Source organism: Eutrigla gurnardus (genome assembly GCF_963514095.1).
Source record: "Eutrigla gurnardus genome assembly, chromosome: 7".
NCBI lineage: Eukaryota > Metazoa > Chordata > Actinopteri > Perciformes > Triglidae > Eutrigla > Eutrigla gurnardus.
Genome location: NC_139921.1, coordinates 22,428,048 through 22,453,637, shown reverse-complemented (window position 1 = coordinate 22,453,637; position 25,590 = coordinate 22,428,048). Strand labels below are relative to the sequence as shown.

General features: G+C 43.6%; 3 protein-coding genes across 3 annotated transcripts in view; all 3 read left to right on the top strand.

Moving 5' to 3' along the window:
- The window catches only part of myo10l1 (myosin X, like 1), a 35,902-nt gene extending 22,142 nt beyond the window's left edge, over positions 1-13,760 (top strand). Inside the window, exons 10-44 of the mRNA XM_084013479.1 lie at positions 45-174; positions 258-376; positions 468-614; positions 711-811; positions 1,332-1,398; positions 1,666-1,758; positions 1,852-1,920; positions 1,999-2,081; positions 2,515-2,617; positions 2,773-2,853; positions 2,959-3,083; positions 3,187-3,313; positions 3,411-3,517; positions 3,614-3,926; positions 4,011-4,871; positions 5,046-5,169; positions 5,251-5,389; positions 5,932-6,036; positions 6,122-6,217; positions 6,313-6,406; positions 7,074-7,129; positions 7,272-7,414; positions 7,526-7,720; positions 7,831-7,988; positions 8,082-8,202; positions 8,511-8,659; positions 8,894-9,042; positions 9,175-9,382; positions 9,458-9,594; positions 9,685-9,808; positions 10,081-10,431; positions 10,520-10,696; positions 10,788-10,979; positions 11,411-13,099; positions 13,162-13,760. Coding sequence (XP_083869605.1) covers positions 45-174; positions 258-376; positions 468-614; positions 711-811; positions 1,332-1,398; positions 1,666-1,758; positions 1,852-1,920; positions 1,999-2,081; positions 2,515-2,617; positions 2,773-2,853; positions 2,959-3,083; positions 3,187-3,313; positions 3,411-3,517; positions 3,614-3,926; positions 4,011-4,871; positions 5,046-5,169; positions 5,251-5,389; positions 5,932-6,036; positions 6,122-6,217; positions 6,313-6,406; positions 7,074-7,129; positions 7,272-7,414; positions 7,526-7,720; positions 7,831-7,988; positions 8,082-8,202; positions 8,511-8,659; positions 8,894-9,042; positions 9,175-9,382; positions 9,458-9,594; positions 9,685-9,808; positions 10,081-10,431; positions 10,520-10,696; positions 10,788-10,979; positions 11,411-11,515 — 5,349 coding nt within the window. The 3' untranslated portion in view covers positions 11,516-13,099; positions 13,162-13,760. The remainder of the gene's footprint in view (positions 1-44; positions 175-257; positions 377-467; positions 615-710; positions 812-1,331; positions 1,399-1,665; positions 1,759-1,851; positions 1,921-1,998; positions 2,082-2,514; positions 2,618-2,772; positions 2,854-2,958; positions 3,084-3,186; positions 3,314-3,410; positions 3,518-3,613; positions 3,927-4,010; positions 4,872-5,045; positions 5,170-5,250; positions 5,390-5,931; positions 6,037-6,121; positions 6,218-6,312; positions 6,407-7,073; positions 7,130-7,271; positions 7,415-7,525; positions 7,721-7,830; positions 7,989-8,081; positions 8,203-8,510; positions 8,660-8,893; positions 9,043-9,174; positions 9,383-9,457; positions 9,595-9,684; positions 9,809-10,080; positions 10,432-10,519; positions 10,697-10,787; positions 10,980-11,410; positions 13,100-13,161) is intronic.
- A 1,437-nt stretch (positions 13,761-15,197) lies between these two features.
- On the top strand, positions 15,198-20,411 carry pttg1ipa (PTTG1 interacting protein a). The gene is made up of 7 exons (XM_084012955.1): positions 15,198-15,438; positions 16,237-16,289; positions 16,550-16,658; positions 17,890-17,992; positions 18,555-18,620; positions 19,319-19,365; positions 19,889-20,411. Exons 1-7 carry the CDS (start codon positions 15,351-15,353, stop codon positions 19,924-19,926), a joined length of 504 nt encoding a protein of 167 aa, XP_083869081.1. The 5' UTR covers positions 15,198-15,350; the 3' UTR covers positions 19,927-20,411.
- Positions 20,412-20,885: 474 nt separating this feature from the next.
- On the top strand, positions 20,886-24,871 carry sumo3a (small ubiquitin like modifier 3a). Its single transcript, XM_084013220.1, has 4 exons — positions 20,886-21,044; positions 21,861-21,989; positions 22,156-22,227; positions 22,458-24,871. The coding sequence occupies exons 1-4, from the start codon at positions 21,024-21,026 to the stop codon at positions 22,518-22,520; spliced, it is 285 nt and encodes a 94-aa protein (XP_083869346.1). The 5' UTR covers positions 20,886-21,023; the 3' UTR covers positions 22,521-24,871.
- Positions 24,872-25,590: the final 719 nt, after the last annotated feature.

The window sequence follows — 25,590 nt, the reverse complement described above, 5'->3', positions numbered from 1 at the left end:
TAACACACCTGATCTCTTCTCCCCGTGCCACGTTCCTTGTGTAGGAGGCGCTGAAGGTGTTAGACTTCACGGAGGAGGAGAGCAGAGACATGTTCAAGCTGCTGTCAGGAGTCTTACAGCTGGGAAACATCGAGTTCATGACGGCAGGAGGAGCCCAGATCACCACCAAGCAAGGTCGGCGCGCATGTTAAGTGTACAGTGAGCGAGGAAAAGGAAGATATAGAAAGGTGTGTAACCCATCTTTGTCCATCTTTCAGTGGTCACTAACGCCAGCGAGCTGCTGGGACTGGATGTCTTCCAGTTGTCTGAAGTCCTGACTCAGCGCTCCATCATCCTCAGGGGGGAGGAAATCTGCTCGCCACTCACCATAGAGCAGGTCAGCGCGCACATAAATCCACACATTTATTCCCCGGCCTCTTGATCGATCGCCGGCTCTTTGTGACACGCTCACACTCTCACCCCTGCAGGCCGTGGACTCCCGGGACTCCGTTGCCATGGCGTTATATTCCCAGTGTTTCTCCTGGATCATCCTCAAGATTAATCAGAAGATCAAAGGGAAGGAAAACTTCAAATCCATCGGCATCCTTGACATCTTTGGCTTTGAGAACTTTGAGGTCAGAACTTTGAACTGTTTTGCCAGAAACACACACACACACACACAAACAGCACACACACATGCAGATCTTTCTGATTTGTGACTTTGCTTCCAGGTGAATCGGTTTGAGCAGTTTAACATCAACTACGCCAACGAGAAACTTCAGGAGTACTTCAACAAGCACATCTTCTCCCTGGAGCAGCTGGAGTACAACAGGTGAACTTCTACATCCAGTATCTCTTTTTACAAACCTGTACACACAGAGAATTACACGTTACAAGTTACTTAGTTTGTTGTTGAATTCATCCATTCATAGACTTCAATAAAACAATATATATAAAATACAACTTTAGAGGTTTAAAAAAAGTATAAAGGTAAATATATACATATCATTTGAACAAAATTACTCATTATAACCATAACAATGCAATCCAAATATGCAATATTAATTCTGAGATATATAATCATAATGTATACTCCTTGAAAATAGACATTTAAGGTCAATATCCTACTCCATTATCTCAAGATGGCTGTAAAAAAAACAAATAAAACAATTATTTTATCAAGTATTTAAAAATAAAACACAATACAATTGTAAAGTAAATGAACATTCACACCCATTCAGTCTTTCTAACATTCTCAGGCTCTGTGTGTCTGAAGATATTTTTATATATTTCTTAATTCAGTTAAAAACTGAATAAATGAGTGTTCCATGTGCTTTTGATTTACTCCACAGAGAAGGTGTCCAGTGGGACGCTATTGACTGGATGGACAATGCAGAGTGTCTTGACCTCATAGAGAAGGTAGGACATTTGATATAACTTGCAACATGAACGCTGTATGGAGCTGCAATAACGTCAGTTAGTGCAAGTCTTTGAACCTTCTGTGCATTTGGCCAAGAAGTTGAAATGTTCCCTTTTTTCTCAATCAGAGTTGGGTTGGAAGTGAATTAAAATAACGGCTGTGTTGGACGCTCTCTGGAAACTGATCCAATCATAGTGGAGTGATGTGTTAGGAAGTGGTGCTGAGGCAATAACATGATGTTTCCCCCCCCTCTCTCTCTCTCTTAGAAACTGGGCTTGTTGGCACTCGTGAATGAAGAGAGTCGATTCCCTAAAGGAACCGACTTCACTCTGCTGGAGAAGTTGCACAGCAGACACGCTGTGGGTGATTAGTTTTGAAGTTGAGCTGCTGTGCTGGTTCTAAATGTCACATTATATTTGATGTTTTTTGTGCTGTTTTCACGTTGTCTCCAGACAAACCCTTACTACGTGAAGCCCAGACTGGCCGATCATCAGTTCGGTATCAAACATTACGCCGGGGAGGTGAGTGATGCTCCACTGAACGTACTGTATTTGTTTTTGGAGTGGAGTCTGGGAGATGAACTGGTCTGTGTTGGGCAGGTCCTGTATGATGCCAGAGGGATCCTGGAGAAGAACAGAGACACCTTCAGAGACGACATCCTGAACATGCTCAAAGACAGCAGGTTAGGACATTCACATGCATTACATTAATTGTCTTGAAATTGTTATAAGTAAGGGTTTCATGTCAGTCATTCATAGAATGACTGACATTTTTTTTTTTGGCTGATATGAATCTTCAATATTACAATGACTAATATAAAACGTCCATTGCTCTTTTCACTGTAATCCAAAATAGAATTTTTTTTTGGACTGAAAAAAAAATCTGTGTAATAATGTGTTTTTGAAAATGTTTTTTTTTTATTTGAAAAAGGTCTGAGGATAGTGCAATCCCTCAAAAAATATAAAAACTCATCGACCGTTAATTAAATTTTCACCTTTTTTTCAAGAACAAAAATAAGTTGATTTATTTAGATTTGTATTTAATTGTCATCAGTATCCCCCCTGTCATAATAAAACTGTAGGTGTGTTATCCATTGTGTTTCCGTTGCCTCTCAGGCTGGACTTCATCTACGACTTGTTTGAGAAGGTTGGGAGCCGAAACAATGAGGAGAAGATGGGAACGGCCAGACGCAAACCCACCGTGAGCTCCCAGTTCAGGGTGAGTGAGCCGCTTGAAATCGCTCGAATCCCAACAAGCAACTCGTAACAAAGAATGTACAGAATAGTTATGGATAAAGTGAAGTGCTAGGACTTAAATATGTCAGAAATTATTGCAAATAACCATCATATGTCCTTCCTTCCCCGTCTCCTCAGGACTCCCTCCATTCTCTCATGGCCACTCTCAGTGTATCCAACCCTTTCTTCATCCGCTGCATTAAGCCCAACATGGAAAAGGTCCGTTTCTCAAAATTCACATTATTACAATCTTAGAGCCTGATTGGTAATCACCTCATGAAGAATCAGTCCAACGTTAAATAACTGCTTTTTTTTTACCCGTAGAATCCAAGTCGGTTTGACCCAGAGGTCGTCCTGAACCAGCTGAGGTATTCTGGGATGTTGGAGACGGTGAAGATCCGTCGGGCCGGGTTCCCCGTCCGCAGAACTTTCAAAGATTTCTTCTCTCGGTAAATACCTTTAAATCTACCATTATCTTAACTTTTACCTCATTTATCTGAACCGTTTTGTTGAGATATCTTTTGTTTGTCTCTTTTATTTAATGCATGCCAGGTATAAAATCATTCAGAAGGCGAAATCATCAGCAGCAGCTGCAGCAGGAGATGACAAGAAGAGATGTACAGACCTTTTAACCAAATATGACAAGACCAAGAAAGAGTGGCAGCTGGGCAAAACCAAGGTAAGATCCAGTCGTAGCCATCACATGATGAATGCGTCATTTAATAGGTTTTCTGCGTCAGACATCTTTCTGTAAACCTTTCACCTTTGCTCTGCAGGTGTTTATGAAAGAGGCTCTCGAGCAGCTTTTAGAGAAAGACAGAGACGAAGTCCGACGCCAAGCTGCCATGGTCATCCGAGCCCACCTTCTCACTTTCTCGGCCAAGTGAGATCCTCCTAATAGCTGACATTTTTTTGTGGGGGGGCTGTAAAAGCTTGTGTGCCTGCTCTTACTGTGTGTTTCTCCTCTTCCGTCCCACAGGAAGCACTTCAAGCTTGTGCGCGTGAGCGTCGTCACCCTCCAGAAGCACTTCAGGAAGCACCTCCTGCGTAGACGCTTCGTGAAGCAGCGGAAGGCAGCGCTGGTCCTGCAGAGACACAGGCGAGGCCAGGTGGCGCGGACGCGGGTTCGAAAACTCCGGGAGGAGAAGAGGAAGAAGAGGGAGGAGGAGGAGAAGAAGAAAGAGGCGGAGGAGGAGAAGAAGGAGGAGAAGGCGGTGGGCAAAAAGGAGAAGGAGGAAGTGACTGAAGGAGCGGAGAAAAAGGCCCAATCGCCAGAGGAGAGTGCTGATTCTGTACGTTTACCCTCTAACTTTACACCACTTGATAATGCTTATTCACCTCCTGTCGATGATGTTGATGCTTTCTCTTGTCTCCAGGATGAGGCCCGGCAGATGGAGGAGATCCTCCAGCTGGAGCGAGAGATCGAGCGCTTGCAGAAGAAGAGGGAGGACGAGGTGTCCCAGCTGTGCGAGTCCTCCAAACAGGAGCTGCAGCTGCGCAGAGACGCCGAGCTCAAACGCATGAAGAAGGAGGCGTCCCGCAAGGCAACGGAGCTCATCGACCTCCTGAACTTCGGAGGCGTGGACCCGTCGCTGGGAGCGGCCGCAGCCAAGCCCGCCGCGGAGGCGAAAGCTCCGAAACCAGCGAGCGCCACCGGCGGCGCGTCCAAAGAGGAGGAGGTGGACGAAGGGTTTCACGCCGATGACGAGTGCATCCCTCTCCCCGACTTCCCTCCTCCCGCCGAGACGGACGCTCCCATCGATCAGGAGATATTCGCTCACCTGCCTCCCCCCCCACCGGCTTTCGCAGAGGGGACGGTGCCTCCCGCACCACCTCCTCCACCTCCTCTGCCCACAGATGGCGCTCCCGTTGCTGGAGTTCCCCCTCCTCCTCCTCTCCCTCCAGCTGGAGACGGCTCCCCTGTCCCTCCTCCATCCATCCCGCCTCCGCTTCCCCCGGGAGAGGGCGAGAAGAAAGACGGCGCCAAGGCAGACCCGGAGAGGAAGGTGAGCATGGTGGAGAGCCTCGGGGACGGCGAGGAGCCCATCTACAGCATGCCGGCCGACACCGAGTCGGACTACGACCAGGAGGAGGAGGAGGGCTCGGTCACGGCCGGCGACGACAGCTCCGTCTCCGGGAGCAACCGTGGCAGCACCACCGTGACGGACGAGGAGCACCCGAGGAAGTCGACGTGCACCAACGCCAGCGTCGAGTCCTACAGAGGCAGCTCCGACTCTGTGAGGACACACACTCACACGCATCCTCACTCGCGTGCACGCAGATATGTATGAGCAGCTACGTGGAGAAATGTTTTAAATGTGCTCAGTATTGTAAAAAAGGAAAAATCTGAACTACTTTTTCATTCGTTATGATAGAAAATAAATAACTGATGTTATTGTACAATGTTGCAGTATGCAGACAGCGACGACGAACACGACGGCATGATGGACACTGATGAAGAAGTGACTAATGGCAGAGTGACCCTGCTTAATGGGAACGGACCGCCGTACTTCCACGGCTACCTCTACATGAAGGGTGGGCTTCCATGTTTCTAAACTCAGACGATCTCATTCCTTTTTAGTGTCGGGTTTTCACGTTTACTCTCTGCTCCTCCAGCTGGTCTGATGATCCCATGGAGGAGGCGCTGGTGCGTGCTGAAGGATGAAACCTTCATGTGGTTCCGGTCCAAACAGGAGTCTCTGAAGTCCGGCTGGCTCTACAAGAAGGGGGGAGGCCTCTCCACTCTGTCACGGAGGTTGTTGTAGTTGTTACTGAGTGCAGCCTGCATGCTACTTAAACCACAATCAATCACTTGGATCTGGAATTTTAATATGAACGGCCCGTCTGTGTTGGAAAAAAAAAAGCAGTGCTTTTCAGGAAAGAGGACGCTGTTTGATGCTTGGTTTGGTTTTATGATGTCATAAACAACCTGCACATATGAGACCATGCGGAGACAAAAAAAGAAGAAAGCATCCGAACGAGAGGATTTTATCCAACGTGGGACCTGGACGTGCAGGAAAAGAACCTTGAAAAATAAACTATAGATAACACTTAACACAAACAGGGTGGTATGCATAACATTGAAACATGAGTCATGATAAAATTGAGTTATTTCCATAGAAGGCCTGGAAGTTATCTTAATGGATGTATGAAATTGTATTTGGAAAAACACAAAGCAATCTTTTAAGTTGATTAAAAAATAAGTGCATGCATCAGTTATAGAGTCACATAAACCTTTACAATGTCGAGAATAGATTCGTCTCGGCCCTCGTTTTTATTGAATCTGTTCAATGTCAGGAACTGGAAGATGCGCTGGTTCGTACTGAGGGACAACAAGCTGATGTACTACGAAAACGACAGCGAGGAGAAGCTGAAAGGAACCATCGACATCCGCGCTGCCAAGTAAGATCTTCATGAAACAACCCTTTATTTCATTGTTCTCTGTTTTATAGACGTTTCAGACTTGAGATGGTTTGTGTTTTTACAGGGAGATCGTGAATAATCACGAGAAAGAGAACGCGTTGAACCTCGTGACGGATGAGAGGACCTATCAGGTGTTCGCTGAGTCACCAGAGGATGCAAGGTGTGGTGGAGATTGTTATGACTTTCATAGGCGGTGGCAACACCAGCAGATTCCTGGATTCAAACGTGTGATGACGCCTCTGTCTCTCTGTGCAGCGGCTGGTTTAATGTGCTCAGTAAGGTGCGTGTGTGCACTCCTGAGCAGCTGCTGGAGATGTCCCACGAACAGGCCAACCCAAAGAACGCTGTGGTCAGTAACGGACCTCTGTCAGACTACACTGTGTCCTGATCTTAACACCTGGGCCTCACCAGGAAATTTTATATTATATTATGTCTATAATAAAATGTGTATCCAAATTAAAGACACTCCCTTAAGGAGGAAAATGTCCCCATTGAAACCCATTAACACCCCAATGTATTCTATTATGTCAAGAAAATATATATATATATATGTATGTATTATTTTAAAATGGTAGTTTTCACTATTTTTATGAGGGAAATACATGCTATTTTCCTGTTTTGTATTATATGATTTATTCAATACATCAAAATCAATATTACTGTTTATCATTGACATAACACTGTGGGAAAAAAGTGCATTCAGTTTTCAGAAAATCATTACATTTTTTGTTTTTCTTTCAGAAAATAACAAAGTTGCATTTAAAAGGTTTCTGGATGTGAATGACTATTAGATATTATTGGACTCAGTGAAAGAAAATAATATTAATATATCATTTTATTGCTGTTTTTTGTTTAAGACATTTTTATGCTCTATGGACACAGAACAGGGGTTACAATAGGTCTCTCTATAGTTGAGGTCCCTTTATGTTGAGTTAGATCCCTTAATAAGCTGCCGAAGCAATAGTGCACTATTAATTCATATTTTAAATTGTTCTCCTTCTCCTTTTGTCCTTCAGGGAACTCTTGACGTGGGGCTGATTGACTCCGTTTGTGCTTCCGACAACCCTGATCGGTAAGTTGGACCAGTGATGGAAAAAGAAAAGGAAATGCTGATTCACTTTGAGGACCATATTATTCTTTTATCATATTTTCCAAATTAATCCTCCAAATGAATGAGATTTGATGGTAAAAAATCTATCGTTTGACGTTTGCAGGCCCAACTCCTTCGTCATCATCACGGCCAACCGCGTCATCCACTGCAACAGCGACACGCCGGAGGAGATGCACCACTGGATCAGTCTGCTGCAGAAACCCAAAGGAGACGCCAGAATAGACGGCCAGGAGTTTCTCGTCAGAGGTGACGACTCGTTTCACAGCTTCGATGACATTTTGACACAATACAAATAGACATTGAATAATTGCATGACTCTGAGTTCATCACATCCCTCTCCCTCTCGTCACCTTTCAGGTTGGCTCCAAAAGGAGATGAAGACGAACGCGAAGAGCACATCCCTGAAGCTGAAGAAGCGCTGGTTTGTTTTGACCCACAGCTCGCTGGATTACTACAAGAGCTCAGAGCGAAGCTCCTCCAAGATGGGAACTCTGGTCCTTAACTCCCTCTGCTCCGTCATTCAGCCGGATGAACGCGTGCACAGGGAGACAGGTGGGGAAGTTTAATCAGGGCTTAGACGGAGGGGGGGGTTTGAGACGGCGTGCGACGAGATGATTCTGGTGTGACATTTAAGTAGTAACGTATTTTTTTTCCCACAACAGGTTACTGGAACATCATCGTGTACGGGAGGAAGCATTCCTACCGCCTCTACACCAAGATGCTGAACGAGGCCATGAGGTGGACCGCTGCCATACAGGGGGTCATAGACAGCAAGACCCCGATAGAGACCCCGACTCTGCAGCTCATCCGAGACATCAAGGTAAAACGCACACCTGTTCAAGTAAGGACTTTTAAATGCATCAGCACACGCTCGCTCCTGGCTTGAAGTTGACCTTTTTCGTGTGTATGTCAGGAGAACAGTGTGAACCCGGACATCGTGGAGCAGATGTACAGGAGGAACCCCATCCTCAGATACACTCAGCATCCTCTGCACTCGCCTCTACTGCCGCTCCCTTACGGAGAGGTCACCAGCCGTAAGTCAAACCCACAAACCTAAAACCCTAAAAAAAAACTTGATGTTTCTGCTGTTTCTTCCCTGTCTTTTCCTTTTGCCTTCACAAACTGTGCACATTAAATGCTGCCGTACACGTTACTGCCCTCTGCAGGTCAAAACTAAACATTTCACTTTAACTGTATGCACTCATAAAATGAAATTATGACATTTTCCTCTTCCAGCATTTTGCAGAAATGAATGAATTAGTGGCTGAATATCAGTTCAATTTAATTTTGATGTCATGTGTTTTCTTCTTCTTCGTGTGTGTGTGTGTGTGTGTGTGTGCAGTACAAAGGCAGCAGGGCTATGCCAGCCTGCAGGACGAGGCGGTGCGAGTTTTCAACTCACTGCAGGAGATGGAGACGCTGGCGGACACGGTGCCCATCATCCAGGGCATCCTGCAAACCTGCCAGGACCTGCGCCCCCTCAGGGACGAGGTACTTGATTTCTTTCATTTGCTTTTAAGTGTTAAAACAGAGAGCTAAAGGAGCAGTGTGCAGAATTTAGTGGAGAATTATGGGCAGAATTGGAATATTCATAACTATGTTTTTATTGGTGTATAAGGACCTGAAACTGCTGTAGTGTATTACTTGTATTATTCTGATGTGTTTGTTTGCTGTCAGATGTTCATTAAACATTTGGATTTCTCTCATCCTGTCAATGTTTTTCAGGTATATTGTCAGGTGATCAAGCAGACCAATCACGTGCCTCAGCCTAACAGCCCAGCGAATCGGGCACACTGGCACCTGCTCACCTGCATGAGCTGCACCTTCCTGCCCAGCCGAGTCATTCTGAGATACCTCCGCTTCCACCTCAAGAGGTGTGTGTGTGTGTGTGTGTGTGTGTGTGTGTGTGTGTGTGTGTGTGTGTGTGTGTGTGTGTGTGTTATGGATTGTGTTTCCTCGATACATCATTCATGGAATAAATGTGTAATACGTGTGATCCGACTCAGGGTACGAGAGCGTTATCCCGGCACGGACATCGAGCGCTACGCCAGTTTCATCGGGGAGTCCCTGAAGAAGACCAAGATGCGTGAGTTCGTTCCCTCTCAGGAGGAGATCGCCGCTCTGCTGGTGAGACAGGAGATGAGCACCACCGTCTACTGCCACGGAGGAGGCTCCTGCAAGATCTCCATCAACTCACACACCACAGCTGGAGAGGTGCGTCTCCAGACACACACTCGTACACTGACGCGTCCTCCTCTGGGTCAAATCTAATTGTTGTTCATGTTGCAGGTTGTGGAGAAGCTGATCAGAGGTCTGGCCATGGAGGAGAGCAAGAACCTGTTCTCTCTGTTCGAGCACAACGCCTGCACAGACAGAGCTTTGGAGAGCAGAGTCATCGTGGCCGACGTCCTGGCCAAGTTTGAGAGGTGTGTACGCCGCTGTCAGGTCTCGATTGTCACCCAGTGGATTGTTTAATCAATACGGTGACTTGACCTGCGTCTGCTGTATTAATCCAGGCTGGCAGGCAGCGAGGAAGAGGAGGAGGAAGGAGAATGGAAACTCTACTTCAAGCTCTACTGCTTCTTGGATGTAGAGAGCATGCCCAAGGAAGGAGTGGAGTTTGCTTTCATGTTTGAGCAGGTGAGCTTTAAACACAGTGTTGCCCATAAGGTTGGAATATTTTTCGCTTTTGAGCAGCTGCAATGATTAGATTATGTGTCCCAATTACCCAGTTGAAATTAATTCATGTATAATATTTGTTTTAGGGAATTAATACCTAAAAAATGTAGGAACTTCTGTACACCATCAGTTTTCCTTCTATAGTTATTAAATGTATGTATTACTTATGTTTCCCCAACAATGCAATGTAGTTTTTCTGTCTCTTACGGTCACTTTCTTGTTTTCTCTCTTAGGCTCATGAGTCTTTGATAAGCGGACACGTCCCGGCCTCAGAGGAGACTTTGCAGCACTTGGCTGCTTTACGCCTCCAGTATCTCCACGGCGACGGGGCGGGTCGGGCCGGGTGGAGCCTGGGAACCGTTTATCCGATCGGACGTCTCCGCAATCGCATCCTCCACTCCACCAAGCCGGGTGTGGGAGCGGCGGGCGGAGCCGGAGGAGCCGGAGCAGGAGGGGGAGACGGGAAGGGAACGGTGGGAGGACCGGGAGGTGTCGGGGTCGGGGTGGAGAAACGGAGGACGCCGAGCTTCCTGGACGGCACCCTGAGGAGAAGCTTCAAGACCGGGTCACTGAAGAAGCAGAAGGTCAGTGGTGGAAGTAAAGATTCAGCCCATTCACTGCAAGTCAAACGTGCTCTACGCGTCTATGTTCTGATTGGCTGAGTCGTTGCAGGTGGAGGAGGAGCAGATGCTGGAGATGTGGGTGAAGGAGGAGACGTCCGCCACGCGCACCAGCGTTCTGGAGAAGTGGACCCGGCTGCAGGGCATGCCTCAGCACCAGGCCATGCTTAAATACATGAGCATCAGCAAGGAGTGGCCCGGGTACGGGTCGACTCTGTTCGACGTGGAGGTGAGGAAACATCGGAGGGAACAACATCTGTAGGTTTGTTCAAAAAACAACAACAACAAACCTCTTCTTCTGTCTTTGTCTTCCTCTGTAGTGTAAAGAAGGCGGTTTCCCTCATGACCTGTGGCTGAGTGTGAGCGCTGACAACGTGTCGGTGTACAAACGCGGCGACCCGAAGCCACTGGAGACCTTCCAGTACGAACACATCACCTTCTTTGGGGCGTCGCAGCCCTGCACCTACAAGGTCATCGTGGACGAGAGGGAGATGTTCTTTGAGACGCCACTGGTGAGAGCTCATTATTCAGCATATTCCTTTTTATTTTGTTTGTTTCATCCCTTTTAGGGCTACGACTGCAGGATCATTTTCATCACTGATTCATTGTTTGGTCGATAAAATGTTGAAAACTGAATTTAGATATGGACCTGATGGGGAGTGTTGCCCTTTTAAATAAAATCAATAAGTCATGAGTGCCAACATTACGTTTGTATTGATATTGTGTAAAAAAAACAAAAAAACAACCATCATAACTTTGTCATTTTGTCATCATATTGGGGAGGACTTTTATTTTACTTTTAAAAGTCTACTGCTTTACTTTTAGACCATTCTGTCTCTTTTTTGTCCCCAAACTTTATGGAAACGCATTACCAAATCACTCTTTAACCTCTTTTAATCACAGCCAGACACTTATTAACCCGCAGCTGTCTCCCTCTCCTCAGGTTGGGGAGATCACCAAGATCATGAGGGCCTACATTAACATGGTGGTGAAGAAGCGCTGCAGCATCATGTCCGTGACCAGCATAACCAGTTCCTGGGCCAGGTGATCGCCAGAAACCAGCCAGAGCCCTCGGTTCATCCAGTGGGAACAGATCAGCCTCGGGGCCCCCCTGCGATGGTTGCTTGTTTTTATGGAGGCAGTCGCACCAGCCAGCTATTCCTCGAGGGAGAGTGATGGATGACGGGGGGGATAAGGGGGGATAAGCAAGACCGAGGTGGACGCAGAAGCCAGACGCACACTCTACTGGCCTGGGTCTCACATGGGATAAGATTTTAAAAACCTGCATGTCAAAGAAAACAACCTGTATTTTGGGACGGACCTTTTCAAATACATAACCCCCCCCCCCCCCCCAGTTCTAGTACTGCATGTAGATGTTCAAGCACACTCTTACAAACTTCTCTCTGCTTCCCTCTCCGGACAAAACTCAAGTAACAAACAAGCACAACAGCCGGCCAGTCCCAGTCCGTCCCAGGTGGGGCCCCCCACCCACCCAAACAACCCCCCCAGTGCACTGCCAGACAGAGGAAAGCCAAACTTTCTCAGTTAAACCTTTCTTTCTCACCCCTTTCCGATTTCAAGAGTCTCTCTCTTTCTCTCCACGTGTCCTCGCTCCCATCTTTGTTTGCTGTTTAAGTTATTATGCTCAATTCTTGCTCTCTTTCTCTCTGTTGTTTTTCTCTCTCTCTGTGTCGTTTACCCGTCACATCAGCTGCGTCACATCCGTTTGTGACTGAGAGAAAAAGGACTCCATGATGGTTCTTCTTTGGGGGCTCCTGAAGGGAGAAGGAGAGCTGCCTGGTCCACACGGTGCTCGCTTACTCTCTCACGTGCCACAACAGTGCCACCAAGTGGCCGCGAGAAGGAAGCGCGGCCAAAGGCAGTGGCTTGAAAATATTTCAATATCAAAGAGATGCTCTCAAGAAGAGCGACCTCTACAAGACGAACAATATCGACCGGAATCATAAGAGTCAAAAACATTTCCCCTATCTATGTCGTAACACTACATATATCTGCTGTATATTCACACACATGAACTGAACCAACAAGTATTGTTTTGTACTGTATATCACACATTATAGGAGTTAATATTGACATTTTTCGGGTGGCCACTGCACTGTACAGTATGTAGATGACACCCTATCGTGTAAAATACATGCAAATGAATGGTGTTAGCAAAGACCACTGGTTGTACATCATTCACTGGCTGTGCCATTAATGTGACTCACAGAGAAATTAATAGTTAAAAAAAAAGACCATATTGAGGCAGGCTGCTATGGCGGCCATGTTTCCACAGTGTTTGGATGATTTTTTTTTTATCATTGTCGTCGTCTGCGGGACTCACCCTGCAGCATCAATGGGAGCCATGAAATATTGTATATCCTCGTCTGCTCGATGCTGTCCTCACCTTATTTCTTTACTAAGATCGGCGACTCGAACAATAATATAAGAGTTTGTCTGTGTTTCCCACCTGTTTATGAACGTGTGACTTTTATTACCGATACTACTAGTATTACCGTACTGTATGCCCTCTGCTATCTTAACCACCCTGAAGTGCTGTGTCTGGAATGCTACTGCTGCTGCTGTGTGAGTGTGTGTGTGTGTGTGTGTGTGTGTGTGTGTGTGTGTGTGTGTGTGTGTGTGTGTGTGTGTGTGTGTGTGTGTGTGTGTGTGTGTGTGAGTGTGTGTGTGGAGTTCGAGTGTATTTATGGTGCAACAGTTGGAGAAGAAAAGGGAAATGAGAAAAGAGAAATGAGAAGTGTTGATAAGTGTATCCCTCAGAAATAAGACGTATATTTACATGACTTAAAGAATGGTGTTCGTGATTGTGAGTTAAAGGGAAAAGCATGGGAGTATTAAGGTGTGGGAGGGGGAGGGGGGGTCATTTAATTCTTATTGTACTGTATGTATTGCGAGGTGTGCTTGGGAGGATAATGTATTCAAATATATTGGATTTTTTTTTTAGTTTTTGTTCCAGTCTCGTTGTGAGAGGAGCAGATAAGACACTGTGAGGACACGGGCTCAGAGATGGGTTTGAATTGTGCACCGGGAATGCTGGGAGTCACCGCTTCTTTGTTGTTCTCGTGAAAGTCGCCGTTTTGGTGGTGGCGTCCCTCATGTGTCACACGTCTCTGTAAGCAAAGTGCTCCATCAAATATCCAGCGGGGGAATACTTAGATAACATGGAGAAAAAAAGCCCATTTAATCACCGGATTTGGGTTGAGCTAAAGCTTCTGAACTAGTTTGCGTGTCAATATTTGCCTTGAAAATACGTTTGGGTTGCCAGGTGCTGAATTGAAGTTGAACTTATTTAGGTGAAATCGCCCGTTGTTTAGCTGGATGGCACGTTCAGGGCTGCCAGGATATTTGAAACACTGGGGTCACGACCTTTCAACCCCCAACCTTTCCCCCATACCCAAATAATGAGTTTCAGTTATGGGTGTGTTGTGTGTGTCTCAAAGCCCAACCCCACATTATCTGGAATAACATTTTGTTACGGAATTGTATATTTATTTGGCCTGCAGGTATTCAAATAATAATAATAAAAGTGGGAACCAATAAACTTGTTCCTGCTGTAGAATTCAAACTCACTTTACCTCCTTGAATCTGAGGGAAAACGTGCAAGGACATGACCTCAGTGTCCTCAAGCGACGGCCCTGACTGCACACACACACACACACACACACACTCACTGGGATCCTGCCTGGAGAGTTAGAATAAGCAGAACTCACTCACAGGTTCCTGTTGGAACGTTTGGTTATTTCTTTGTTTTGCCTAAAATAAGAGGAGAACCCATAAGCCATAATGAAGGGGGAACCTGGAGCCGTCTGTTCTAGTTATTCTACATCTACGGGTTCTGTCTGTCACTGATATTACACTGAGTAGGATGAAGTTGCCCCCACAGTTGCCCAAATGTGATAAGAAACACGAATAAACAGTGAATTAGAGTTCCGGTTCCAAATCTGTTTCCAAGGGCCAACTTCGTCGCAAAAAAGGGTCCTGTTATCAGCCGCAGGCGGCCAGAGTGGGGCCCGTTTCTAATCTTATGTTATGCTTATTATCATCATAGTAAAAATATTGTGCTTGTTATGGAAAAAAAGAAAAGAGAAAGAGAGAGATGTGTGTGTTTTTTTTTTATTTGTAACTGGCTTTACAAAATTATGCTTTAATAAATTATTGGAATTATTGTCCTCAATTTTGTCTTCATGATTTTTTTTAAAAAGTAACCAATGATATTAATTCAAGCAACATCGCTACTAAGTATAATTAAAGACACACTTATAATTTAAAGTACTTGTGCTCCATTTCCATATTCTACTTTATACTTCTGCTACATTTCAGAGGTCAATTTTTTACTAAAATTCCTCTGTTTCATTTACAGTTTTTGTAATTATTTTACAGGTTAAAGTAGTAGTTTAAAAAAACAATATGTAGGCCTGTAAGTGAGAAGGGCGTTTTGTCTGCAGATTCTTCAATTTACTTTTAAATGATTATTGATAATAAGTATGTACTTTTAATTGCAGGACTTTTATTTGCAATTGAGTATTTTTAACATTGCATTTTTGGTACTTTTTACTTTTTGAGAGTACTTCTCGCATTAGCCTCCAACACACACACACACACACACACACACACACACACACACACACACACACACACACACACACACACACACACAGCGCGCCTCCCTCTCCTTTGTGCTGCTTGGTGCGTAATGAGCGTGCGTCAGGATTCAGCGCTTGGTTCCTTCTCGGCAACTTCATTTCTCGAGTTTCAGCAGACTGAACGCTTCCTGGCTTTCCGCTCACGGCTTTTTCGAATCTGCTCAAACTTTTCTTCTGAGGAATACCACCAGGAATAACCTGCGTCTCAGCGGTGTGAGGATGGTGGATTCGCGGATTTTACTCTGCTTTACCCTGCTTGTCGTCGGTTTGGCGACGGTCTTTGCTCAGTCTACCACACCTGCTGGAGGTAGGAATGGGACTCTGTGGTGACTGGGGAACTAATGGCTGTTCAAAAATCATCTCTCCATGTTATTTAATGGCTTTTAACCTCGATATGTTTTGTAATAAGCTCTGGTGAGATATAGATCATACAAATACGCACCTGGTTTATTGAGACTTCCCCCTTCTTTTAAGGTCAGTTCCCTTTGTGTTACTTTGTGTTGAATAATGAGAATATAACTTAATTTGAGATATGTTGGTCCTGAATTACACATCAACTGTTTGTATTTTCTAGTTTCAAGATGATTTCTCACATAAAAATATGTAGAACATCTTAGATTAAAGCCTAAAAGCAAGATGAACTATTCTACCAGCGTGACTCTGAATCTCTGTGTTGCTGAAACCTCTGAGCAGGAACAACACGTCTCTTATTTAGTTCACAAACCCCCCTCAGGTTTTTTTGGTTTCACAGTAAAGAAGCCAGCAGGAGTAGCTTCCAAGCAAACACAAAACAAAAACATGGCTACATGGCGGAGACAAACCCAGCTGTTGTCCTGTGCCGTCTGCTGACAATAATGTGACCCGTCTGAAGCCTGTGTGTGTTTACTGTGTGTCTCCATGGAAAATATCCCAGAAGGATTAGCAGTAGTTACAAGAAACCCACAGTGAGCACAGGCCTCATGATCATAATCTGCTTTCTCCAAGTGTTTGTTTCAGTACTTTCCAGACCACACACCATGGTGACCAGAGCTCACGCCCTTATTGACCCTCTGCGGGACGATTTTTGGGGGGGTTTCACCTAAACTGACTTTGTTTCTGCCAACAGTGTGTGAGTCGAAGAATGGGACGAGCTGTGATGAATGTCTGCGAAATGTGACGGTAAATCTGCTGACTTCCCGTTGTGTTTACTGTGTGTGTGTGTGTGTATGTGTGTGTGTTGCTTCCCTCTTCTTCACCTCCACACCTGTTAGACTGGTTTGAGGAGTAACTGATCTGTCCTCCATTCCCACCATTCCTCCTCCATTTTCTACTTTGTGTGTGTGTGTCCGACAATTTCCCTGAATACCTTACAATTATTTCTTTTGTTGAAAAATAATAAAGCGGTCATTATGTGATTTGTGTTGTTGTTTTTTTTACAGTGCCTGTGGTGCATCAAAACCAAGTCGTGCGTCACGTATCCAGTGAGGACCATCCTTCCACCCCATGCACTCTGTCCACTGAATGAAGCACGCTGGGGGCTCTGCTGGAGTAAGACACACACAGATAGAACTATATATATATATATATATATATATATATATATATTTATTAATTATATACATGTTTTCCCTAATCAACTAAGGTGAATGTTTTTCTAGTAATCGATGTAGGTCAAATAGTTGCTAAAAATAGCAGTAACATCTAGTGTTCAAACTAAGAAGTGCAATGCAGAGTCATTTATCAGAAATATGCTCTATTCATAGGCATCATTTTTTTATTAGGCCATTAGAAAACGGGTAGCGGCCCATGGGCGTACCCGTTTTCTAAACGATGATGATGTAAGATCGCTTGCATGAATACGAAAGACTTAAAATAAGCTCATGAAATGTATGGCTACCGGATAAACGTACATAGTTCCATTCTGTTCTACTGTAACCATAGCAACAGCTCTTCAACTTTGTGCTACATAGTTGCCGTTCACTGATGACACAGGCCTAACCATCGGTTAAATTGCAGATAAAGCTTAAGAATGATGACAATGTGCTTCTCTTTTGACCAATAGTGAGTCACAATGTCTCATTCTCAACTTTATAAAAAAACATGACAACCTAGCGCGTTATCCCAATAATGCTTTGTAGAGTATGGACGATATGGCTGAAATCTCCGATCAGAATATAGGCTACAGTATGATTTTAATATCAATACACTGTTTATTTTGGTAAAACATTTCCTGGAAAATCGTTTGTGAAATTGTTAATGGATGAAAGTTTTTGGTTAATCTGGTGAATAATGTAAATGTCTGAAGTACCATGAAGCAGTGCTGCTCATTGATTATATTATATAGTTCAAGTACAATAATGGCAATACCAAGACTCACGATGTAGTATGATCCCATAGTATGACGGATATGAAAGACATTTCTTGACCGCAGACAAATTCGAACTATCCAAGATAAAAAAAAGTATGAGCCTTAGCAACCTCAAGGTCAGACTCCAGGAGAGTGCACCTTACACAATAACATGGATGATTCAACATTCTGAAAGGGGCATTCATCACAAGGCACACTTCAACTTTTAATGGAGATTTTATTTCAAATATTTCCGTTTGCCCTTGGGAAAGAACAACATTACAATCAAGCAACTTGAACAAGTGGTTGCGGTCACCTTGCAATATACATACAAAGATTAGAGTATCAAGGGAGACATGCAAGAGAAAAAAGAAGAGCTAAAGAAAGAGGTATAAAATGGTTTTGATTGTGTTTCTCTGTCTTGGCCTTCAGTGAACTTCCAGATATTGATCATCACCTTGGCAGTAGTAGGTGGAATTATCATCATTGCCTTCCTGGTCTGCCTGTTCTGCTGCTGCAAGTGTGAGAACTTCGGGTAAGTGTTTGCAAGAACGCAACCGCATTTCATAACTTCTGTAAAGAACTTTCTGTATGTGTGTGGGAAAATCTCTTGTTGCTGACTGCTATTTACTGTAACCTGCCTTTTTTCTTGATTTCTTGTCATTTCACATGAGGCACGAATAGAATAATAATAATACCCACTTACAATAACGAAAAACATTTTTTTTTCAGAATAAAAATCACACATTTCGTTAGAAGTAAAACTGTATCTACAGTAAATGTTTATTTAACTATTTAATTCTATATTTGGAGGTTAATCTGCTCCCTGGGTTTTGCATGTTAAACCCAGATACTACCTTTGTCACCCTTTGTCATGAGACTTTCTTCATCTTGGAGCTAAAGTCAATATAAGATGATGCCATGTGATCAGGATGGGTTTCTATTAATATTAATGTAGTATAATATGGTCAGATACTGTGCGTTGTCTGCGGTTGCCTTTTGCTTTTCTGCACTCAAATAAAAACCAACCAGACTGCGTACCTTCCTGTGACCTATCTAATGATAACATGAACTTTGGTCTTGTGATTGCGTGTCAGATCCAAACGGTTTGAGAACAAGATGGAGAAACAGGCCACCAAGACGAAAAGCAAGCAGGAAGAAAGGTGAGGAAAAAAATGATGTTGTGTTGCAAGAGGCCGCTTCGATCATCACAAGTAATTGACCTGAATTTGCAAGCCACCTGGTTAATGAATGTAATTAGTGAAACGCAGAAGGAATTCAGTCTGATTATCGGGTTGCGTCTTAACTTAAACTGGCTGAACATAACATATATGTACATAATATAACCGCTTCTTCCCACAAAGGTTTTTCCATGGTTCCATGTTAATGTTATGCATGCAGCCCTTTCAACCAGTGTGTAACATTTTCTTGTGGCACTGATCAGCTGTAACCGATCATTAGCGAGTGCTGTGCGAAGATAAGTTTGCTCAGTAGGGGCAGGGCCGACCTCTCCATTCAGTACTGATGAATAATGTTTGTCCTTGCAGTACAAATGCCCATATACAGTAGATATATTCATATTTATTATAATAGCTGAATAACTATCTGGGTCTATGCGCATTGTCCCTCTAATAATCACAATGTGTGGATAGTCTCAGGGTTTACAATCAGGACGTCTGACGCACCAGTGGCCCACGTTGCATTGTTGGACATGATCCATATCAGTTTCCTTCATAGCGAACCACAAAAGGACACGTCAAACTGCCACCAACCCAAACTGGTTTGTGTGCCACATGACTTTTGGGAGTGTGAAAAAAATATCAGTCTTTGTGTCGCTCAGAAAAAAATGTTGTTCCTACAGGAGGGCAGATATGAAACAGAGACATGACGATATCAGGAAGAAATATGGTGAGTTCGCTGACACCCCTTTTTCATAAACATGAACATACTAACGGTGCAGATCCGTTTTTGTGTTCTGATGGGAGAATTAAAAACTTAAAAATGGTGTTTTGTTGTTGACACCTTGTTGACACTTATTAGTCAGATGTTTGGGGAATCACGCTTATTTGCTTTTCTTGCCTAAGGTTGGTTGACAACAATGATGCCAATCTCATGTTTGTACAGTAAACGTAAAGCTACCAGCAGCCGGTTAGCTTAGCACAGAGACTGGACACAGCTAGCCTGGCTCTGTGTGCAATGTTAGCGTTTGTGTTGCCACGTGCATTAACCTGCTGGAGTCAACATTGGTTGCCTGGTAACCTACAAATGTACACATCTAGACGCTCTGGTAGCTTTATATTTAATGGACGACATACACATGGTACCAGTCCTCTTCTCTAACTCTCAGCAAAAAAAAACGCCATTCCCCAAAATGTCGAACTACACTTTTCAATCAATGTACGACTCTCATGATTGTGTTCTGTTTCTCCAGGTCTGAGTGGGCAAAATCCATACTCCAAATTTGGATGAGAGGATCACGACCCTTCTGTTTCCCCCTGAACTCTGACCTCCAACCCAACAGACATTGTGAAAGTAGACTTGAGACATAATGTGCAAATAACTAAGACAATTTCAGAAAGGCCGTAGAAGTTTTGTATATAGGCGTATATAGGTCTCTTCTGGCTTCTTCCAGCCAATGAACAGGAAAGTTGTGTTCAATGTGATGACCTAAGAGGCTGTAACCAAAAGCTAGAATAGAAACATGGCAGCAGTATTCTTCAAGACTATGAAGCTGATCCTGTGGCTCCTATAGCGTCAGTCGTATACTATTTATTAGGTTTATCGTGTGCAAATTTTCACAGTTCATCTAATTTACTCCTCTGAGTTGCTGCTGATTTAAAGATATACATAGGAAATAACAGCCTATTTTTGTACTTTGTGTGATTTCTTCCTTTGTTTCAAATTGACGCATTCCTATTCTGCTTTGATTAAAACCAACCAAAACTGTCGCCTTATATTTTGTGTCCTGAGTTATTACAAAGTGAGGTACTTGGAGAACACCTGGCCAAGGTCTTTAGTTTAGCTGTTAGTGTAAAGAATATTTTTAATGAATTCTGTCCCATTTTATTTTCAGAATTTAGCTCACTCTCTTATTTAGATATTATTCTTTTATTCTGAAATGATTAATTTAAGAAATAATATATAGTAAATAATATTAAGATATTGAAAAACAAAATCCAGTTAACTGGCTGATTATATTTCAGTTGAATTTTCAGAAATATGTAATTTGCTTTATAAGAAGTTCCAAAAGATTGTACTTGTCTGTGAACATTTACAATAAATACAAATACATACTTTAATGAGAGCATTCAGGTGGTGTTGATACAGTATTACCTTCGGCTCTTCAGTCCGCGTGCTCGAGTATTTTGCATGGTGCGCGCCTCCGTTTCCGCGCTCCCGCGGTTTAGCAGTCACGTGGTCCCCTCGGATCCAATCGTTTATCCCTAACTTCGGTCCAAAGCGCGCACCCGTCAGCGGAGGAAAGGAGAGGACAGAAGGCGGCAGAAAGACAAATATAGCCCAATTAACAGATTATTCTGAAAACCATCACGCGAAATACAGCCAAGATGTCAGAGGAAAAGCCAAAGGTAAGACAAACGGCTCAAAGAGCTGTGGATTTGTGGTGATGGCTCAGTCGAGCTGCTGCCAAACCATTTCTCAGATGTGCAATCTAAAATGGCCTGGTTTGCACGTTTCTCTGAATCGGCGCAGTGTTTGTTTCGCAAATGAATGAGTTACCTGCACATCCATTTACGTTTACCTGCGCTTACGCAACACCCGATTGACGGAAACGGGGAGATATCCCGTCCTACAAACCGGGGTCTCGAAGATTGTGAGCAGAAATCTCAATTACACCATGATTGTCATTTGCGGATTTTTTTTTTCTTTGTCGAAACGGGACCACGTTATGTCCGCAACGCCGAAATGCCGCAACTGCTGCAGCGACCAAAAGGCGCCAATGGAGGAGACTCGCGTATATAAAAACCAAAGCATCCGAGCTGCTCTTGTGTATTTTATTTTTTGTGTGCGTTTGTTTTGCCCCGGTACAACAAACAAAACCGCTAGCATCGTTAGCCGGCAGCTAAACTCGACTGTGGTCTTAAAGGGCTAGCGTACCAACCACCTAGCCTGTAGCTAACAATGCTAATGTTAGCATATGTGGCTGAAGAAACACACTCAGTAACCGGCTCTCTCTAACCTAAGCTAGTGGAACCATATTCCTTCACCGAACACCGTCACATGTCTTTTAAAGTTAACGTAACGTGTGTAGCCTGCAGTCTGGCAACTTATTTGGCTGTCAGACGTCCCCCACAATGCTCTGCTCCATTGTTTTGTTGTGTATCCGTTGACTCCGGTGTGTAATGTCTGTGGTTCTCTGTGCCGACACGTTTTTGCCTCTGCAGGAGGGAGTAAAGACCGAGAACGATCACATCAACCTCAAGGTTGCGGGGCAAGATGGGTCGGTGGTGCAGTTCAAAATCAAGAGGCACACGCCGCTCAGCAAACTAATGAAGGCGTACTGTGACCGACAGGTGAGCTGAAAACCCCTCAAATGACTGCTTTTAAATGTCCTCCTTTACAACAACATGCAATTATTCTGGCTCCGCAGCCTCCCCAGTGGTTGTGCACTTCACCATGCTATTACTGTACCCAAAGTCACTTTGGATTCACCCCCTGTGTCTGTTGTCGCCTCCGCAGGGTCTCGCAATAAGGCAGATCAGGTTCAGGTTCGATGGCCAGCCGATAAATGAAACGGATACACCTGCACAGGTAAGATCTCGTGCTCGATTTATCATTATATTCTCTTTAAACCTCACTGAAGTGACCTTTTCTACACGATGACAGAGAAGCCTACCCGTCACTATTGGAGAGGCACTTTTGTAACGTTCGCTGCACAATTCAGACAATCTCTGAGTCTTAATTATAAAGTTTTATCTCTCTAATTTACTTGTTCAGTTCTATCCACTCACTTGAATATCTTTCCCTCTGCTTTTTTTCAGCTGGAGATGGAAGATGAGGACACCATAGATGTTTTCCAGCAGCAGACAGGAGGGCATTGCTAAGCCCCCCCCCCTCCCCACCTTATTGACGGCCACCCTCAGACCACGCCCTCAGCCACTTTCACTGTCCCTCCAATCCCCATCGCTCCTCTCAGCCTATTATTATTATTATTATTATTATTCTCATGAATATTATAATTATTATTATTTCTTCAGTTAAAAGATGTCTGTCATGCTTTTTCATCAGGTGTGTGGGGGGAGGGGGCTCCTCAGCTGTTTATGTACTGTCTCAGCCAGGACTGAACTTTTGTGCGTGTCAACAGTCTCTCCGCTGGCCAATCAGGACATCATTTCCTTCTGGCACCGCAGGCTGTGATTGGACCAAAAGCACGTCACAGCTGTTCCTGTTTTGTCAGCGCTTCTCATTCATTCTCCAGTGAAAGCTTAGTATCCAGTAGTTTGTCACGGTTTTCATCCGTCGGGGTCGAATGCGAGGCTCTGCAAGTTTTTGTCCAGGGTCACAGTCAGTGGGCATGAAAATGTTTTGAAGTGGAAGCACCATCTGAACTTAATACACAGTCCGCTTTCCATTTCTCTTCGCTTTCGTGTGTTTTTTTTTTTTTTTTGTCTGAACGGTGACTCTTGCTCTTCTGTCAAAAAGGTATTTTAATTCTCTCTGCATTTTAGGTGCTTTTGCTAAAGAGTTCTGCAATGTTTTTTGTATTTCTTTTCTTTTTAAGAATTAACACCCAGGGGGCTTGTTGACTTTTTTTTTTTCTTTTTTTTTTTCCTTCCTGTACAGAAATATCAGAGTGGATGTTAGATAAAAAGTTGGGTTGCTTGGACCAATACTCCAAAGACTTAACTTCTGTTTCATATTCGATGTACTTGGATCACTCTAAAAAGCAAACTGCAAGGTCAAAACAGTCACACGGGAGTTTGTATTTCCTTAATGTTGTTTGATTCCTCTTTGACTTCTACTAATTGAGAAAGGTTCTCTGTGGGTATCCGTGGTACAGACTTTTATTCGCAAATGCCTGTTTAGGGGAGGGAAATGTCCTTTTGTCTTTTTGTTCGAGTCGGTCGGGGTCTGGCTGTGTAAGGATAGGATCACGATGTGGAATACATAACTTTTTTTTTCACTTTCTCTATTTTCTGATGATCCTTGCCAATTGCCAGTCCCTATGGTGTTCTTACAAGTGGCTCTGCTTGTGAGTTTTACTTGTGAAAGTAGAGGGCGGGCTTTGGGTGGGAATAACTGGAAGCATCAACGATAGTTCGGGGTCAGCTGTCGCTTCTCTGGATTGTCCTGGGACGACTGAGTCTAGATGAGTTTTTAAAGAGGAGCAGCTTCCAGTTTGGGCCAGGATATCCAACAAAAGTCAGTATGTTTCCGTTCAAACACATTTTGAAGACATTTTTCACTGCAGTGTCAACCGTCGAGCTGTTTGATTGTGTGTAAGACGGGACGTTTCAGGCCATTTGTTTAAAAGCCTGACTGCAGTGTTGCAAACGGTGAGATCCCAAGTGGTGATGAGTGTCTTCAATATTTTAAAGTTCAGAGAAGGATGCATGCAGTGTGTTGCAAATGGGGAGGGCACGAAGGCCAACCAATTGAGTTTGGGAGATCAGTGTTCTGTACCCACAGGGCCCCATTCTTCGTACGCAGAAAACAGCTGATATGATTGATGGCCTGACTTGAGCTTGGATTTTTCAGTTCAATCAGGATTAAAATTTCTGTTTGCAGAAGTGCAAGTTAATTCAGAGTGAGTTGGATCATGACAACCTTTTTTTTTTTTTAAGTTTATCAATTTTAGTTTATTTTCAGGCTCCACCTTTTCTTCAAAGGCATTTAATTAGCGTTGTATTCACTGAATTTTAAACCAAACTTTTTTTTTATTTTTTTTTTTTTGGTGCAGCATTAACTCATTTTCTAAATAAATATTTGATGTAATTGTTTTAAAAAGCTTCACTGTACTGCCACCTGCTGAACTATTTGCTATTGTCCACTCTGGCCCCAAATAAATATGAAATGACATTTCTTTTTTGGGACTACTCAAATCTCATCAACGACAAGCATTGGACAAAACTATGTCACGGATGTGTGCTAAATATGTGCGTGGTTACTTTTGAAGACAGGCCTCGGCACAAGCCGATCACAAGTATCCATCCTGGTTTTAGCTTTCCTGTCTCACAAAAATAAGAGCACAGATATCAAGACGGTCTTCAACTTGCATTTGCAAAACCTAGTTAGCTGGACCGAGGTCTTCTGAGCTGGCTAACGTGCGAGCTAAGCTGTGTAATGTACGAAGAGCGGGGCCCGCGTCTTGTCATGTTATTTGTTTCTCTACTGATTTGTACATTATTTGTGGTCTTTTACTACTGTATACAATAAATATAGTTTGGTACTCAGATTTGCTGTCCTGCGTATCATTATTTGGTATTTGTACATTTAAAAATTGGGAAAGAATTGCATTTTTTTTAAAGCTTTACAATTACCCCTGGGGTGTTCTTTTTGATTAATAGGTAATAATCTGTTGCTTTAAATAATATATTTGGATCATATACAGACCAAGGACACTAATTAATGCTAATGCTACATAATTAATAGCCTAAACTAGATTAAAATGACTGTCCCTCGATGTGCTTTTACAAAACTACAATATGATTGAGTTATTATTGAAGACATAGCCTCTCTGGTGCCTGCTCTCAGAACATGGCTGTCATTGAATTAAATATAGTTGATGTGTGGGTCAATTATGCAAGACGAGATTCCCACTGAGGTCCTGCCTGCTGGAAATGCATGAAACACCACACGTGTCTTGAAGATAATAGACAGCTAGGTGGTGCCAGTGAACTGTGGTGGTAAAACAGCCTCCACATAAACACACTTGTCCAAATATTCGCCAACATACAAAACAAACATATTAAGTCTGACGTAAAACATGGAAATTCAGAAATGCCAAAAAAAATAGAATATAAATAAGAGTTTCACATAAAATGTCAGAATGACACTGAAAAATGTGAAGAAATAAAAAGTTTAAATTACAGATTTCAAAAGTGGCCCTGAAGACTATTAGTAGCTTAAGTCTGATACTGATTTAAAATAGTGTATTGCCTTCCAGTCCTGATT